Genomic DNA, 16,205 nt, shown 5'->3' with positions numbered 1-16,205 from the left:
GAGCTTGGTGGGGCAGGAGGTAGTAGGTAGGAGCCCAAGCGTTCCAGGAACAGAAAAGATGCTTCTGAGGCTGGAGCTTGGACAGAAATGGCAGTGAGTGGGGTGTGGTGGTGGGGGTACTTTCAGTCAGAGGTACCGGCAGGGCCACGTCTTGCAGGACCTCACAGGGCAAGACGAGATTTTATTCCACGTGCAATTAGAGGCCACTAGAGAGTGGAAAAAGGGGAATGACCTGATCTGTTTCTAAATCTGTCAAAATGTTTCTTATTTTTTAAAAAAATAATAAACATATAAATTATATTTAGATGCTGAAAATATTTTTTAAAGATTCATTTATTTATGAGAGAGAGAGAGAGAGAGAGCATGTGCACATGAGCTGGGGGGAGGGGTAGAGGGAAAGGTACAAGCAGACTCCCCGCTGAGCATGGAGCCCCACGAGGGGCCTGACCCCAGGACCCCCAGGATCATGACCTGAGCTGAAGTCAGATGCTTAACCAACTGAGCCACCCAGGTGCCCCTGAAAATGTTTTATATTTATTTTAAAATGAATATGGGGAGTGCGCCTGGGTGGCTCAGTCAGTTAAGCATCTGACTCTTGATTTCAGCTCAGGTCATGATCTCAGAGTCATGAGATCAAGCCCCAAGTCAGGATCTGCACTGTGGAGCCTGCTTAAGATTCTCTTTCTGCCCCTCCCTATCTTACCCCTCTCTCCCCCTTTCTAATAAATAAATAAATAAATACATACATAAATACATAAATACATAAAAATTTTTTAGAATTAAAATGAATATAGGTATTCAAACTTTCTCTGAAAAAGTTTAAAATTTACAAAATTCAATACATCTGTTTGTACATATTTTAAACATATTCCAATCTTAGCTGAGTATTTGAATTTTTTCAGTCCTAAATTTCAACATCTTATGAACGTCTTCATGCTTTCAAGTCTTTACTTATATTCCACAGGATTAAATATACATAATTTATTCCTTTCACAAAAGGATTATGAAACATGGAAGCAATTTCGTTAAGCAGTCATTATGTTAGCTAAAATATTCCTTAAGTACACAATCCAGACAACATACTGAACACCTTATAAAGGAATGCTGTCTATCATTGCACCCAAAAGAGCCCATGTAAAGACAAAAGACAAAAAAAAAAAAAAATAGTTACTATTTCACTTGAATTTCCAAAAACAAAATCAGTCCAAATTGATATGCATTTAGTTCTAAAACACCTTATAAAACCACTCATCAAAGTGGAAGAATATGCCATTGGTAAGACATACACTAGCCAGGGCGCCTGGGTGGCTCAGTTGGTTAAACGACTGCCTTCGGCTCAGGTCATGATCCTGGAGTCCTGGGATCAGGTCCCACATCGGGCTCCCTGCTCAGCGGGGAGTCTGCTACTCCCTCTGACCCTCTTCCCTCTCATGCTCTCTGTCTCTCATTCTCTCTCTCTCAAATAAATAAATAAAAAATCTTTAAAAAAAAAAAAAAGGCATACACTAGCCAAATATTCCACACTTTTTATATAGAGAGTGTAGTCACAGAAATTCAGCTAGCTTTATATTTCCTATTGAGTGAGAGTTATTTGTCATAAAATGGAATGGGGGTGGCAGGATGCCTTAGACAGTAAGACTATATTAACCATTTTTGCAGATGACTCCTTTATACATTCTGTTTCGTATGTTGAAAATAGTTATGTATTTATTTTTGGATTATATAGCTAACACAAAGGAGGTATTTCAAGAATAAACTTACAAATTTGGATCATCTCATCAAATGAAGAACGACAAAAATCTCTTCTCTTTAACTTATTGAGTCCATGAAATATTTAAAGAAATACTAGTTTTGATGGCTTTAAGAAATGTGGTTAGAAAATTAATCTTGTCTAAATTAATTTTGATAGTATTTTGGCAGATGTATATTTAAAAGAGATTATTCATACAATACTATATTTTAAAAGTGTAATTTAGGGGTTTTTATCTATTGAAACTTGAAAGAAAATATTCAAATTATAATGAAAGTTAGAAATTATTTTTTATAATATTGTTGTTAAATTTGACATGTATTTTACTAGACTAGAAATACAGCACTCTTAATTAATTGGAAACTTAAAGCTTTTTATTATAATGAAACATTCATTTCTGTTGAGTCTATTGCTGGTTTTGAGGCCCCAGAGAATTCCATTGCTGGCTTTCCCTAGAGACTGCAGTCCTGCTTTAGTACAGGTGGTTCGGAGCAATTAACAATTGCTCTCTGGAAGTCTGCTTGATTTGGAGGGGGTGTCCAGACCTAATGGATAAGAGTGAAGTGATCAAGTAGTGATATTTGCCACGGATGTGTCAAAGAGAGGCTGTTATGCAAGTGCCCCAGAGCTGCCATCCTCATTTTCATCTCTTAAGATTCGGCCAACCATAGAATGTCCTCACACATTTGTAACACTAGGGCGTGCTTCTGTTATGTGGCTTGTGGTTTGCCACGATCACAGTAGATTGAAAGTGGTTTTGTTTTACTTTGTGTTCAAAGTCTATATGTGATGAGACGTAAAGGAATTCGATATTCCAGTACGTCATTCCTCTTTAGACCAGAGTTTTTCAATGTATAGGTCTCAAAAAAAGGTGAGTGGGTCAAAACAAGCATTCTTTTTTTTTGTTTTTTTAAGAAATAGAATAGAATACAAGAGAATAGAAAGCATCAGAGAACATCACAGGTGGGAAGAGTAGGGATTGTTTTGTGAATCTTTTTTTCCAGCGGTATGTGTATATGGGCCACATTGTGATGTAAAATGAATTACTCTAGGGATGCCTGGGTGGCTCAGTCCGTTAGGCGTCTGACTTCGGCTCAGGTCACAATCTCAGGCTCCTGGGATCAAGCCCGGCATCAGGCTCTGCTCATCAGGGAGCCTGCTTCCCTCTCTTTTTGCCTGCCTCTCTGCCTACTTGTGATCTCTCTCTCTGTCAAATAAATAAGTAAAATCTTTTAAAAAATTAAAATAAAATAAAATGAATTACTCTAGGTTATGATGGAATCATTTTGAAAATCACTGGTTTAGATCTTACTATTTTTACTTCTGTGAAGAATAAGCTACAACATTGTTTTAAACTGACACTGACCTTCTCTGAGAAATATCTGTGTTTAGTCCAAAGACGTCTCATTTCAGCTTTCTGTCTAAAGACCTGGGCAAAGTTTCTAGGCCAATATATGGATGTTGGTATATGTTATCCTGGCATATGGTTTAGTTGTTGATTTGTTTGACCCTTAGAAACTTCCTAGGAGGCTAAATTCTATAACAGTCTCATGCAATACTTCAGATTGCCTAGGAAATGATAAACTCTGTGTCATAATGTCATTATTGGTTTTTTGCATTTTATATTTTTATTTTTCCTTCTTTATAATCACGAGCATTAGTTATTTTACTATAGCAATTTAAATGCCCATATATTTTAGGAATCCATGATTCTAATATCGCCTGAAACTATTGTAGATAGCCATTTTCCAATGCATTTATAATTAAATCTGATTTGTAATAAATGATATCCCGATTTAATTATAAATTTCTATATATTCTTGTTTTTCATCTCTCCTAACCAGATGTTGTTCACCACATTCAATGCTATTTCCATTCCCCTAAAACATAACATTTATACACTCATTTATTTATATATCGGAAATCAAGCAAATGTTCATTCCTAGGGTGAAGCTGTAATGTCTATCTTGAAGATATGTTTTGTGAATAACTCTTTCCCCATCACCACCTGTCCCTACCAGCTTGGTTGTTTTTGTCATTCCTGTAATGTGTTAAGTCTCAAAATACTTCCAGGCCCAGAAGTATGTCCATTACCAAGCTTTGAATTATGACTGAAATGCCCAACATTTTCCATTTCATTAGGTTAAGGCATTATAGACAACTCAAATTTGTTCAAGATTGAGATGTGTCCTGTCTACTAATCACCTTTAACACTTTTGTTTCAATTAATGGCTTTTACTCTAGTGGAGATCGTGGCTGTAATGGGATGAAATATGTCATTAGCCAGAATGGGTCAGAATGGGGATCAAGAAATGTCTTGGAACCTGAGGAGTGCCTTCCAGGGCTGAGTGGATGTAGCTAGGGGGACAGGACAGCAGAAACCAGAATGGAAGGAAAGAGTCTAAACAAGAAGTTAGTTGTATTAGCAACAGAATTTGTCTTCTTAGTTCAGATTTTCCCTAGTACTTGATACCAATGTACAGAGATACTTGAAGTGTATCCTCTGGATCAGCAGAACTTTTTAGAAATATATATTATCAGGCCCCATCCCAGAACTATTGAATCAGAGTCTTTGGGGCAGGGGGCCAGTAATCTGTGTTTTAGCAACCTCTGCAGATGGTTCTTATGCATGCTAAAGTTTGAGTACCACAGCTAGAGAAAACATTGACAAATGGACCTCATGGTAATACTGGTATTGAATAAAACTATATTTTAAATGTAATTTTACACTTTCCTTAGCATTTAGCTTAGATGGATGTCTTAGAAGTATTTGTTGTTGAAAAAAATACCATTAACCAAGACTAGTCAAGAAAAACATATAAGAGATTAAAAGTAAGTGAGATATATTTAACAGTGGATCAAGGAGAAAAATAAAACAAATGGCCTTATGTTGTGTAAAAGTTTTCTTTGCATTTGCTTTTATAGAACAATGACTCACTCTATGCTAACACTAGGAGCTGATTATATATTTGTTCTGTAATTCTAGGAGAGCATTTACATTGAAATACCTCTCTCTAATCCAAAAGAGAAAATGATTCACTTAGATGTGCAGTTATCCAATGCTGCCCTTAATGGATTTAAGCAACTTACATTGCACCCACTAGAATGTATCAACTATGTCCTACAGTATTCTCCAGCAACTACAGGCTGTAGAGATGAAAGGTATGGTTTGAGTGTGGCATTATATTTTATTGTTGATCCTTTGAAATAAAGCCTTCAAAATGATTTTAAGTGACTTGTTCAAGTCTACTTAAATAAAAGATGGCAGAGCTGAGATACCAGCCCAGTTATAATTTTATTTATTTATTTTTTCCAGTTATACTTTTAGACTGTCACAGGTTCCGTCTCTGTTTCCCCCAAAAGTGACCACATGCTGATAGTAAAGGAAGGTCTCCAGAGTTGCATGTCACTTGAATACCTTCACGTGAAAATATGCAGGTGTCTAATTCAATGAACTAAATTGGATTTAATCACAGAAAGCAGGACTTTTCTTGTTATTGCTCCTGTAAGACATTTGAATTCATTAACATTTAAATATTTTTATTCACTCAACAGACATTTATTAAACAGATATTAATGATGACACTTTTTCTGAATAATGATCTTCTCACCAAAAGTGAAAAATTTTAAAATATATCTACAGCAAGAGTAGAATGTGTCACAGAGCAGTTGTCAAATATTGTATTTGAAACCACCTATTTAGGATTTTTTTCTGCCAATTTTATTACACAAACTAAAACCACTGACAAGATTTTGTATATTTTTCTCCACCAGCGTTATTTTTCAGCCTGATATGGCTCCTGAGTTCTGGTATTTACTGAGATTAACTACTGAATTACCGAAATCAACCACAGTACCAGAAATACAATGTGACCTTGGAAAGTAAGTTCCATTTAATAGATAAAATTATTTCGTGGAAGGAAAAAAATGTATCTAAAAGAATATTGTTGTAATCCACTTAATCTTTTTTTATAAGACATAAATACATTTTTAGTAATTGATTTTCCTTTCTAGGGAAGGTTTGATATTTAAACTACTCCCTGGAAAACTTAAGTGAAAGAAAAACAAATTAGGACTTAGTAAGGAGAGGCTTTTATTCAAAATGATTATTGCAAGGGAGAGAAAGGGACTATTTAAAGAGTTGGAGAATGCAGATCTCAGAAATCTGCAAGCGTCTCAAAAATCAAACAGGAAAAGCTAAAGGTGGGACAAGGAGAGATAAGCAGACTGTGGAGGGAAAGCTGGACAAGGAAAGGAAAATGACTGGTGGTGACTGATCAGAAAAGGATTGCCCTGTGGTAAGCGGATTCCCAGGAGAAGCCAAGGAAAGAGGCATGTTCCCCTTTATTTGTGCTTGCTCAGGCTTGGGGACAAACAGAGCGCAGGGGCCCATAGGAAACATAGAAGGCTGACTAAAGTTTGGTCAAGGCAAAGCAGCGGGTCAGCGATGGACAGTGGAGAACACTTTGTCATTTGGCTAATACCATGTGCCCTTGAGATATGACCATTTATATTTACATGGTTGAGCTCTTATTACATGTCTGGTACCAGGTTTGATGCTGATACATAGGGGTAACCAAATCACAATTTCTAGTTTTATTTTTTTTAAGAGTTATTTATTTATTTGAGAGAGAGAGAGAGAGAGAGAGCACAAGCAGGAGGACTGGCAGAGGGAGAGGGAGAGAAGCAGACTCCCAACTGAGTGAGGAGCCTGACACAGGGCTCAGTCTCAAGACCCTGAGATCATGACCTGAGCGGAAACCAAGAGTCGGACACTTAACCAACTGAGTCACCCAGGTGCCCCCACAATTCCTACTTTTATTTTTATTTATTTTTAATAACTCTATAGAGATTGCATTTTATTGAGGAATGGAAATCCAATATGAAACAAGTAGAATTCTAAATAGTTTATGGGCCTCAGATCAGTTATACAAAGCTCAAGGTGACATTTATTTACTTCATATTTTAGTGAGCAGTTTTGATTATGTCAGATACAATTGAAAACATGCTTCCATGAATTACTATAGACTAATTCCTTATAAAGGTGAGGTAATCCCTCATAGCTTAATAATAAAGGTCCTTATTAAATCAAATATTCTTGAAATCATTTTGGTTTCTAATATGTGTAAAATACATTCATTATTATCATTTCAGGGTCACAATTTCTTTCATTCAGGATGAGGATTTTTTGAGCCATATCATCCTGAAATTCTGGACCCAAAAGTTACTATATTGTTCACAGATATAAACTACATGAATTTTTTTTAAGACTAATACGCCTATTAGGGGGATTTGTCTCGGTTTCAAATGGGGTAACTGAGGTTTACAGATGCTAAGTGGTTTGCCCTAGGTCACTAAATGTAGAAAAGAGACTAAGGAGAATGTTCTTGTATACAATTTTCCAGATTCAAACTGGTGGATTTACATAGAAAATCCAATGGAAATCCAAAGATTTGCCCTACAAACCCTTAAAAGATAATCTCTAAACAAATAAATAACATTTGTGCATATAAAAATATGCCAAAGTCTCTGCATTCTCTAGCAGAAATATCCTTTGGCCTCTTTCCTGCTGCATATTACAGTATCATACATGATTTTATTAACAATACTTAACAAAGGGTGATTAGGAAATATGCGGGTCTGCAAGAGGATTTGGTGCAATCTTACTTCAAACAAAATACAGCATGTTAGGCCTGAAGGCAAACCTAAAATACCCTGGAACTACCGTATGTGAAAGAAACAACATGCATGTGTAATAACATAAAGGGCTTTTACTTAAATATAACTTATAGTATTGGGCTGATTTTAACGGCCCAGTAGATCCTCCAGTATTCTTGTTTTTGTTGCCGTTGCAACTTGTCTTTCCTGCATTTCAATCACCATGGATAAATGAAACTTTAGGTCTCAAGATTTTTTTTGTCCAAAGGATGATACACATTCGTACTTTTAAAGAGCATGTGCACTAGTGGGCAAATCAGTACCTCTTTGTTAATTTCTCTCCCTTAGCACTCCAGAAGAGTGTTGAATTCTCCCAGTGCTAGATCTGTAGCCAAATAAATCTGTAGCAAGTGATTTATTAAGGAAGTGGTCCCATTAAGAACAACCTGTAAGAGAACAGGGGAAACAGGATAAGAAAAGGGAAGAAGCTAAGCAAGGGTGTGATTGCAGGTATGGTCCCAGACTATCTGAACCTGCAGAGAGCTCTGTAGCATAAATCACATCTCAGAGTTTGTCCTGTCTTGATGCAGAGATGCTTGGCTTTTGAATTCCCATACTAGTCATTATAAGCTTCCTTGGGAAGAGGTATAAACTCCCAGGCACTTCTACTGTCTGTACAGTTGAGGAGATAGTAGGACCCAAGGGCAATCATCTGAAGGTCTCAGAAGGAAAATGAACAGCAAGCGTGTAGAAGTTGGGGTCTGAGGGTAGAGAACTGGTAAAAATCTTCCCAGGGGAACTGGGTAGGGTGCCAGCAGTGTCTACTTTAACTTCCTAACAAACTTATTTCTACTTTTATATTTTTTCTTGTTTTAAAAATATATGTATGAAAACTATATATGTATATAAAATTATTAACAAATGTAATACACTTATGTGAAAATATTTAGCACAACCAGTTTTGCAATCATTTTTTTTTCATTCCACTAACAGGTGCCCACCTTTTCTCTTTCTTTTTGAGTTCTTATTACTTTTGGTCATGTTCTAAAGTGTAATTTCTTTTTATCTAAGTCATACTGTATGTAATTAAAAGTTGCATAATATTAATAGATGTTTGATAATAACTACTTTTTTAGCCAGCCTTATTCTGGATCCCTATCTTCTTTGGAAGTTTGATGGCCATTAATTGTATCCAGTGTTTTTAAAATGTTTAATAAATTGATGTGGTTCTATTTTCATACATTTTCTAAGCAGTTGGAGTCTCCTTCAATATGGAAACACATGACTTTCAGTTTCTGGAAGTCTCAAATTACGCCATCTATTTTCTCTCTTCCTACAACATCTATGTTTTAGTTTTAGAACTTGGGGGCTATTTTAATTTTCTTATTTTTTGGCCTTTTTTTTTAACCAACATCTGTGTTTTTGCATTCAGATAGATTTACCTGAATTTATCTTCCATTCTTTTTGTTGAATTTTCATGCCAGTTATCAACATCCAACACCATTTTTGTTGTTGTTTGGATGTTTCTTTTACATATTTTTGGGTTTTTTTTTAAAATCACAGTGTTCTGTTCTTATTTCATGTTGGTAATATTTTTTCTGATATACTTAAGATATTAATGGTCATGGTCTTTGTCTTTAATTATAAATTTTGTTCCCCTTTTTTCCTACTCAAAACTTTCCCTGATACTTGTTTTGCTCATATTTAAGGATTTATTTATTTAATTGAGAGCAAGAGAGAGTGGGGGTGGGTGGGTGGGGCAGAGGGAAAGAGAGAATCTCAGGCAGACTCCCTGCTGAGTACAGAGCCCAATGTGAGGCTCAAACTCACGACCCTGAGATCATGACCTGAGCCAAAATCAAGAGTCGGACGCTTAACCCACCGAGCCACCCAAGCACCCCGTGCTCATATTTAGATGTGACACTCTGTAATGATAGTCAGGACTTATTGACCCACTCATGTTGTTCTATGTACCATTCTTCATTTATTTTCATTGCTGCAAAAAAAAAAAAAATTCCTTTTTATTGTTGATCGACTTTTGGGGTTTTTTTTTTCCTAGTTTGGTATATTATGAAATATGTTGTTTATAACATTGTATATGCTTTTGTTGCACATTTGTGCTCATTTCTATTGGGTACAAACATAGGAATGCAATATCACTGTACTCTAGTGGATAACAACAAAGAATTCAAAATTGGTTGTACTTATTTACACTCCACTGGCCATATAAGAATTGTACTTGTTTCACATCCTCAAGAACATGCGTATGGTAAGACTAATTTTAACCATTGTGATGTGTGTAAAGTGGTACATTGATGTACTTTTATTTTTTTTAAGATTTTTAAAAAAGATTTGTTTATTTATTTGAGCAGGGGGGAGTGGAGAGGGAGAGAGCGGGGGGAGGGGCTGAGAGAGAGGGAGAGAGAGAATCTCAGCAGACTCTATATTGAGCCCAGAGCCCAATGCAGAGCTGATTCCCATGACCCTGAGATCATGACCTGAACTGAAATCAAGAGTCAGATCCTAACTGAGCCACCCGGATGCCCCTTCAGATTTTGTTTGTTGAGTAATCTGTACACTCGAACTCACAACCCTGAGATCAAGAGTCATACACTCCTCTGACTGAACCAGCTAGGCACCCCTATGTCAATGTACTTTTAATTTACATTTCCCTCATGACTAATGAGGTTGGGCATCTGCCATATGTTTATCGGCCATTTTGATATAGGCTTTTTTGAAATTTTTGTTCATGTCCCTTGAGCATTTTACTATTAGTTTGTCTGTAGTTTCCTTTATTTCTTACAGTTCTTTATATATATTGGCTACAAACCTTTGTGGGTTGTATATGTTGCAAATACCTTTTCTTGTGAATTTCCTTTTCTGTCTCTTAAGGGAGTCTTTTAATGACATTAAATTCTGAATTTTAATGTAATTATTATTATTATTATTATTATTCTAACATCATTAAGAACTTCTTTGTCATTTCTCAAAAAATATATTGTCTATACTTCTCATATTTAGATCCACAATGTACGTGGAATTGAAATCTGTATGTGATGTGAGACAAACATCAGTTAGGAGGTCATTACACTAATTCAGGACCAAGAGGACAGCAGGTTAGACCAGAGGATTGCCAGTGAGTGTGGAAAGACGTGTTCAGTTATGGTTTATTTTTTAAAGTAGAGCTGATGAGTTTTGCTGGCTACTAGTATTTGAGGCATAAGGAAAACAGCAGGGCATGAATGACACTAAAGTTTTTGACCTGAGCAATTGGAACTAGAGATGTGACATTAACTGAGTTAGAGGATACTATAAGAAAAGCTGGTTTCAGGATAGGTATCAAGAGCTCAGCTTGGCATCTGTAAATTTGAAGTTTCTGTTAAACATCTGAATGATAAGTAGGCAGTTTGAGAAAAAGCCTGGAGTACAGTGGAAATATTCATGTTGGAGATACATTACTTAGTTGTTCCCAGGTTTATGTCAAGCGTAAGCAGAGACAAGTGGAATAAACAGTTTTAAGTAGGACTCAGCACTTTTAAGTCAGAGACAGCCTTAATTATAATCTATGATTTGCCTTACAGATTATTATTAATGAATTTCAGAATGATCATGGTCACTTACTAAATAATTTGCAAAATGGAATTAATTGAATTCAGTCACCCCAGGAACCTTTACATATTAGAGGCATTTTTTGTTTTATCCTTTTATGGTAAGTGCATTCTTCCCAGTGATTCATGATATTTTCTCATCACCAGTGTTTGGCACTGTCTTCTTATTTTTTTTTTTAAGATTTTATTTATCATTTAGAGACAGAGAGAGAGAGAACACAAGTTGGGGGAGAGTTGGAGGGAGAGGGAGAGAGAGAATCTCAAGCAGACTCCCCACTCAGCTTGGAGCCCGACGCGTGGCTTGATCTCACAAACCTGAGATCATGATGTGAGCTGAAATCAAAAGTCAGACACTTAACCGACTGAGCCACCCAGCCGCCCGGCACTGTGTGGTTTTTGTTGTTGTTGTTGTTGTTGTTGTTGTTTTAGTGTCTTTTTATTTTGAAAGAGCTTAAGATTCACAAGAAGTTGAAAGAATAATTCAGAATTCACACATACGCTTCATCCTGGAAATGGTTTTTAAGGTGCTACCACTTGGTTCACATTAAAATTACCTTCTTGGTGCATCTGCATGGCTCAGTTGGGTAAGTGGCCAACATTTGATTTTGGCTCAGGTCATGATCTCAAGGTCCTGGGATTGAGCCCTGCATGGGGCTCTGTGCTAGCAGGGAGTCTGCTTCAGGATACCTCTCTCCCCCTCTGCCCTCCACACGCTTGCTCACTCTCTCTCTAAAAATAAATATTTTTAAAAAAATCATCTTCTTGTTTTTCTTTGACAAGCGATGTTATTTTAATTTTCCCTTCTTATTCTGCATTAATAAGTTTGAAACAGTCTTGATGAAAAAATATTTTATCGTGACTGTTTAGAAATAAGTATAACAACATTTTAGACTCAAGAAATTTAATTTTGTCCCTAAGTAATAAATATGTGCATCAACAATCCTCAGTATATACATTTGTAATTACAAACTTCATTTCTCATTATTGGGAAAACTAGCAATTAAAGAAAAGACTTATTAAATTCAATTCAATTGAAAACCTTTTCCAGGATGAACAATGAGTCAAGTTCCTCTTTAGTTAATATATTTTGCTTCTTGGTCCACTGGCAATCACAGGCTACATACACTTCTTACTTTTTGTATCTTTGCCCATTTCTAATGTCATCAAGTTATATTAATCTTTGCAATGAAATTGATTTTAATTCCCACAGAACTTACACTGTTTCTCACTTTTTTAGATTCCACATATAAATAAGATCACATAGTATTTGTCTTTCTCTGTCCGAGTTATTTCACTTAACATAATGTCCTCTAGGGGCGCCTGTGTGGCTCTGTCCGTTGAGCGTCTGCCTTCCATTCAGGTCATGATCCAAGGGTCCTGGGACCGAGCCCCATGTCGGGCTCCCAGCTCAGCAGGGAGCCTGCTTCTCCCTCTCCCTCTGCTCCCCTGCTCCTGCTCTCTTGCTCACTATCTCAAATAAATAAAATCTTTAAAAAAAAAAAAACAACATAATGTCCTCTAGGTTCATCCATGTTGTCAACAAATGTCAGGATTACCTTCTTTTTTAAGTTTGAGTAATATTTCATTGTATATTTCATGTTTTATTTATCCATTCATCTGTAGAAGAACATTTAGGTTATTTCCATATCTTGGCAATTGTGAATAATGCTGCAATTAATGTGGGAGTGCAGTTATGTCTTCAAGATACTGATTTCATTTATTTTGGGTATATACCCAATAGTTGGTATATACCCAGTATTTGGGATCCAATTGTTGGATCGTATAGTAGTTTTCTTTAATTTTTCGAGGTACCCCCCTCTTGTTTGCCATAGTTGCTCTACCAATTTACATTCCCACCAGTGGTGTACCCGTGTTCCATTTTCTCCACATCCTTGCCAACACTTACTATTTTTTTAAATGACAGCCATCCTAACAGGTATGAGGTGGTATCTCAGTGTGGTTTCACTTTGTATTTCTACAGGATGGCAGTTTTCATGCTATACATCAAAAGGTATTAGAAATGATGGTAAAGTGAGAATTATGAATCCTCTTGATTATTCTTTGCTTTGAGCATAAGTATCAGCCACTTTTTTTTTTGTAATTACTCATCATTGGTTTGGATCTTTTTGATGTAATGGACAGAACTTTGTGAATTTATTACTCATTGTTATTATTTCTAAACTGTGTTAACTTTTTTGCCTGAATTTAACAGTTATAAAATAATGAGTAAATATTGCTCCTAAAACTGGGATATATTCCACTACCCAGTGTGGAATAACATTCGGTTTCCAAAATAGAAAATCAAGGACTAATTTAGCAAAATGTCATTAGTTCATACATGATTATTCTTATTTTGAAACTCACATAAGTCATTGTATTAGCTTCCTAAACCTGTCCTAACAAGTACCACACACTGGGTGGATTAAAACAACAGAAACATATTGTCTCACTGTTCTGGAGGCTGGAAATTTGAAGTGAAGGTTTCAGCAGGACCAAGTTCCCTCTGAAACCAATAAGAGAGAATCCTTCCTTTCCTCTTGTGGCTTCTAGTGCTTACCAGCAATCCTTGGTATTCCTTGACTCAGAGGTGCATCACTCCAGTCTCCACCTCCATTGCCATATGCTCATCTTCTCATGTGTCTTCACGTTATCTTCTTATAACGACACCAGTCATAAGGGATTAAGGGCCATCCTACTCCAGTATGATCGCATCTTAACTAATTACATCTGCAGTGACCCTCTTTCCATATTCTGAGGTATTGGGAGTTAGAACTTAAATACATCTTTTTTAGGTATGCAGTTCAACCCATGACAGTCATCAAGTTTATAAAATTATCATTGAATAAGTTTATGAATAAGTTTACTCACTTCATTTTTCCTTCCAGGTATGTCACTCAGATCCTTCCTTTAGTTAATCCAACACATGAGACCTTAGAATTGCAAGCAACAAACAGTAATCCTGAAAATTTTGTCTTGGATGTTAACAGATCATCGGTAAGTGTATTTGGAAAGCCAAGTAACCTACCACCATTAGAGCATTTTTCAATACTGATTTTGGGACACCATGGAGTATTATCATTTGATTTATTAATTAATAAGGTCTCAATTGCTTAAAATTTAAAAATAGAATTTATATACATATATATCTCCCCCCCAATTTTAATTGATCAAAGAAACCAATATCGCATCCATCTAAATTTTTAAAATTCTATATGCTAGCATCATACTCATTATCACTGGACTCTAAATGAACTGGTTGTGCTTTATTTTGGACCATTTTAGTAATCAGATTTGGAAATCATTCCCCAGTAGTATGATATTGACTCAGCAATCTTTCTATGTTTCCAGGGTTCTAAGAGGCTAGTTCCTTCCAGCACTTGATGAGTTCCTGCCCATCACCTGTCCCCCACTTCCAAACAACGTGAACAGTTCTGACCCTCTCTCCTTTCTCTACCCCATTTACTCATTCCTTGGTCCCTAGCATAGACTAGAACCAGTCAATGGGCCCCAATCACTTTTCTGCTCCCATAAGTAACAAAACAAGATCTGAAGGTTTAACATCAATCTTTGTATCCAAGCATATGATACCAAATATGTACAGTGAATACCAAAACCGTGTTTTCAGGTAAACTTCAAAATGGTAATGGTGATAGATTATTTTCTTCAGAGCATCTCACAGTAAATCATGAAGCCCTGTTAAGTAGATATAGTATTTAAATAAAGGCTTTTACTATTTGCTGTTTAGTGATTGTTTAAGAAATCTACAATGTGATTTCATTTGTATCTTACTACCTATCTCTTGTCAATGACTGGTTGCCAATTAATAATAATATGATATGAAATTAGTTCTTAACTTCCATAATGTGTCAAATTAGATATCACTAAGTATTATTATTGCTAACACCAGTTTCTAATGAGGAATTTCAGTTATTTGTAAACTATATCCTGATCACCATATTCTGTTTAATTTATGGAAAATACAGTGTTAAGTAATACAAGCATGTGTGTACATTTTAGTATAGTTATTCTAAGATTAAACTATATACACAATTGTGTGTATAGTATTGTGTATATAGTTTAATCTTAGTGCTTAATCGTAATGCTCTGCATTATTATTATATATGCTTGTGCATATATAAGCACAAACTTATTCTTTCTACCTTGGTTCTTATGTTAATGATTTGCTACATTTGTCTTCTCTTACATTTCTTACTGTTCAGTCTGAAGGTAAATTGTAGGCATCATGCTATTTCAACACTAAATACTTCAGATTATATTTCTTAATAGCATAATTAATCTCCCACATCATCTAGTATCCTGTTCAAATTTAAGTTTACTCAGCTGTCCTGATAATCTTTCTCTCTTCAACTAAGATCCAGTGTAAACTCACATATTGGAACTGGTTATTATGATGACACTTGCGTGTAATTAAATGTTTGCAAATTTCCAAAAGGTCCTATATTTAACAGATTATCTATATTCCATTATACTAAACCAGTACATTTGCTGCAGATAAATTCCAACCAATAGTGTTTGTCTTCCTTTTCCTTGAAACCATGGGATTTTTCAGTGAATTTTAGGTGAAAATAAAGGAAATTTTATTGAGTTCCTGGTTGGTTATATACACTATCTCAATCTGTGCTACGTGCTTCTGACATATATTTAGGGAAGAGGAATTTGAGGCCAGAGAAGCTAAAATACTTAAACCTCGTGGCTAGTAAGTGGTAGACCTAGAATTAAAATCCAAGTTAATGTACTGGTATATGGTTTTTCTAATGAAGTAGATGATTTCCTTATATCTATCGATCTATCTAGAGAACTTTTTGCTAAATTGAAAGAATATATGAAATACAAGTTTTCTTATTTTTTTTTGCTAAGGTTGATATTGAAATTAATTTATACTCATTATGTATGCATAAACTTAAGTGATTCACTATCAAAGGGAGAGCCAGCCTGAGATAAAAATATTTGCTATAGATAAACCACACATATGTAGATAGTAAGGAGGTGACTGTTCTAAATATAACAATGAATTGTATTTGTATTTCATGGTCATTATCAGAGCATTATTATTAAGCACTAAGTGCTACATTCTACAGGGATTTGAATGACACTGCTATATTGCAGTTTTATATTTTCAAAAGTTATCTGGCAAAATACAGTAGTGAAAAAAATAAACTTACTTTTCA

General features: G+C 35.6%; 1 protein-coding gene across 1 annotated transcript in view; it reads left to right on the top strand.

Moving 5' to 3' along the window:
• CFAP47 (cilia and flagella associated protein 47) overlaps positions 1-16,205 on the top strand; it is a 525,897-nt gene that overhangs the window by 395,467 nt on the left and 114,225 nt on the right. The window contains exons 52-54 of the mRNA XM_027608633.2: positions 4,737-4,912; positions 5,525-5,632; positions 13,902-14,010. Coding sequence (XP_027464434.2) covers positions 4,737-4,912; positions 5,525-5,632; positions 13,902-14,010 — 393 coding nt within the window. The remainder of the gene's footprint in view (positions 1-4,736; positions 4,913-5,524; positions 5,633-13,901; positions 14,011-16,205) is intronic.

Source organism: Zalophus californianus, chromosome X (genome assembly GCF_009762305.2).
Source record: "Zalophus californianus isolate mZalCal1 chromosome X, mZalCal1.pri.v2, whole genome shotgun sequence".
Lineage (NCBI taxonomy): Eukaryota > Metazoa > Chordata > Mammalia > Carnivora > Otariidae > Zalophus > Zalophus californianus.
This window is presented reverse-complemented; position numbering and strand designations above follow the sequence as displayed.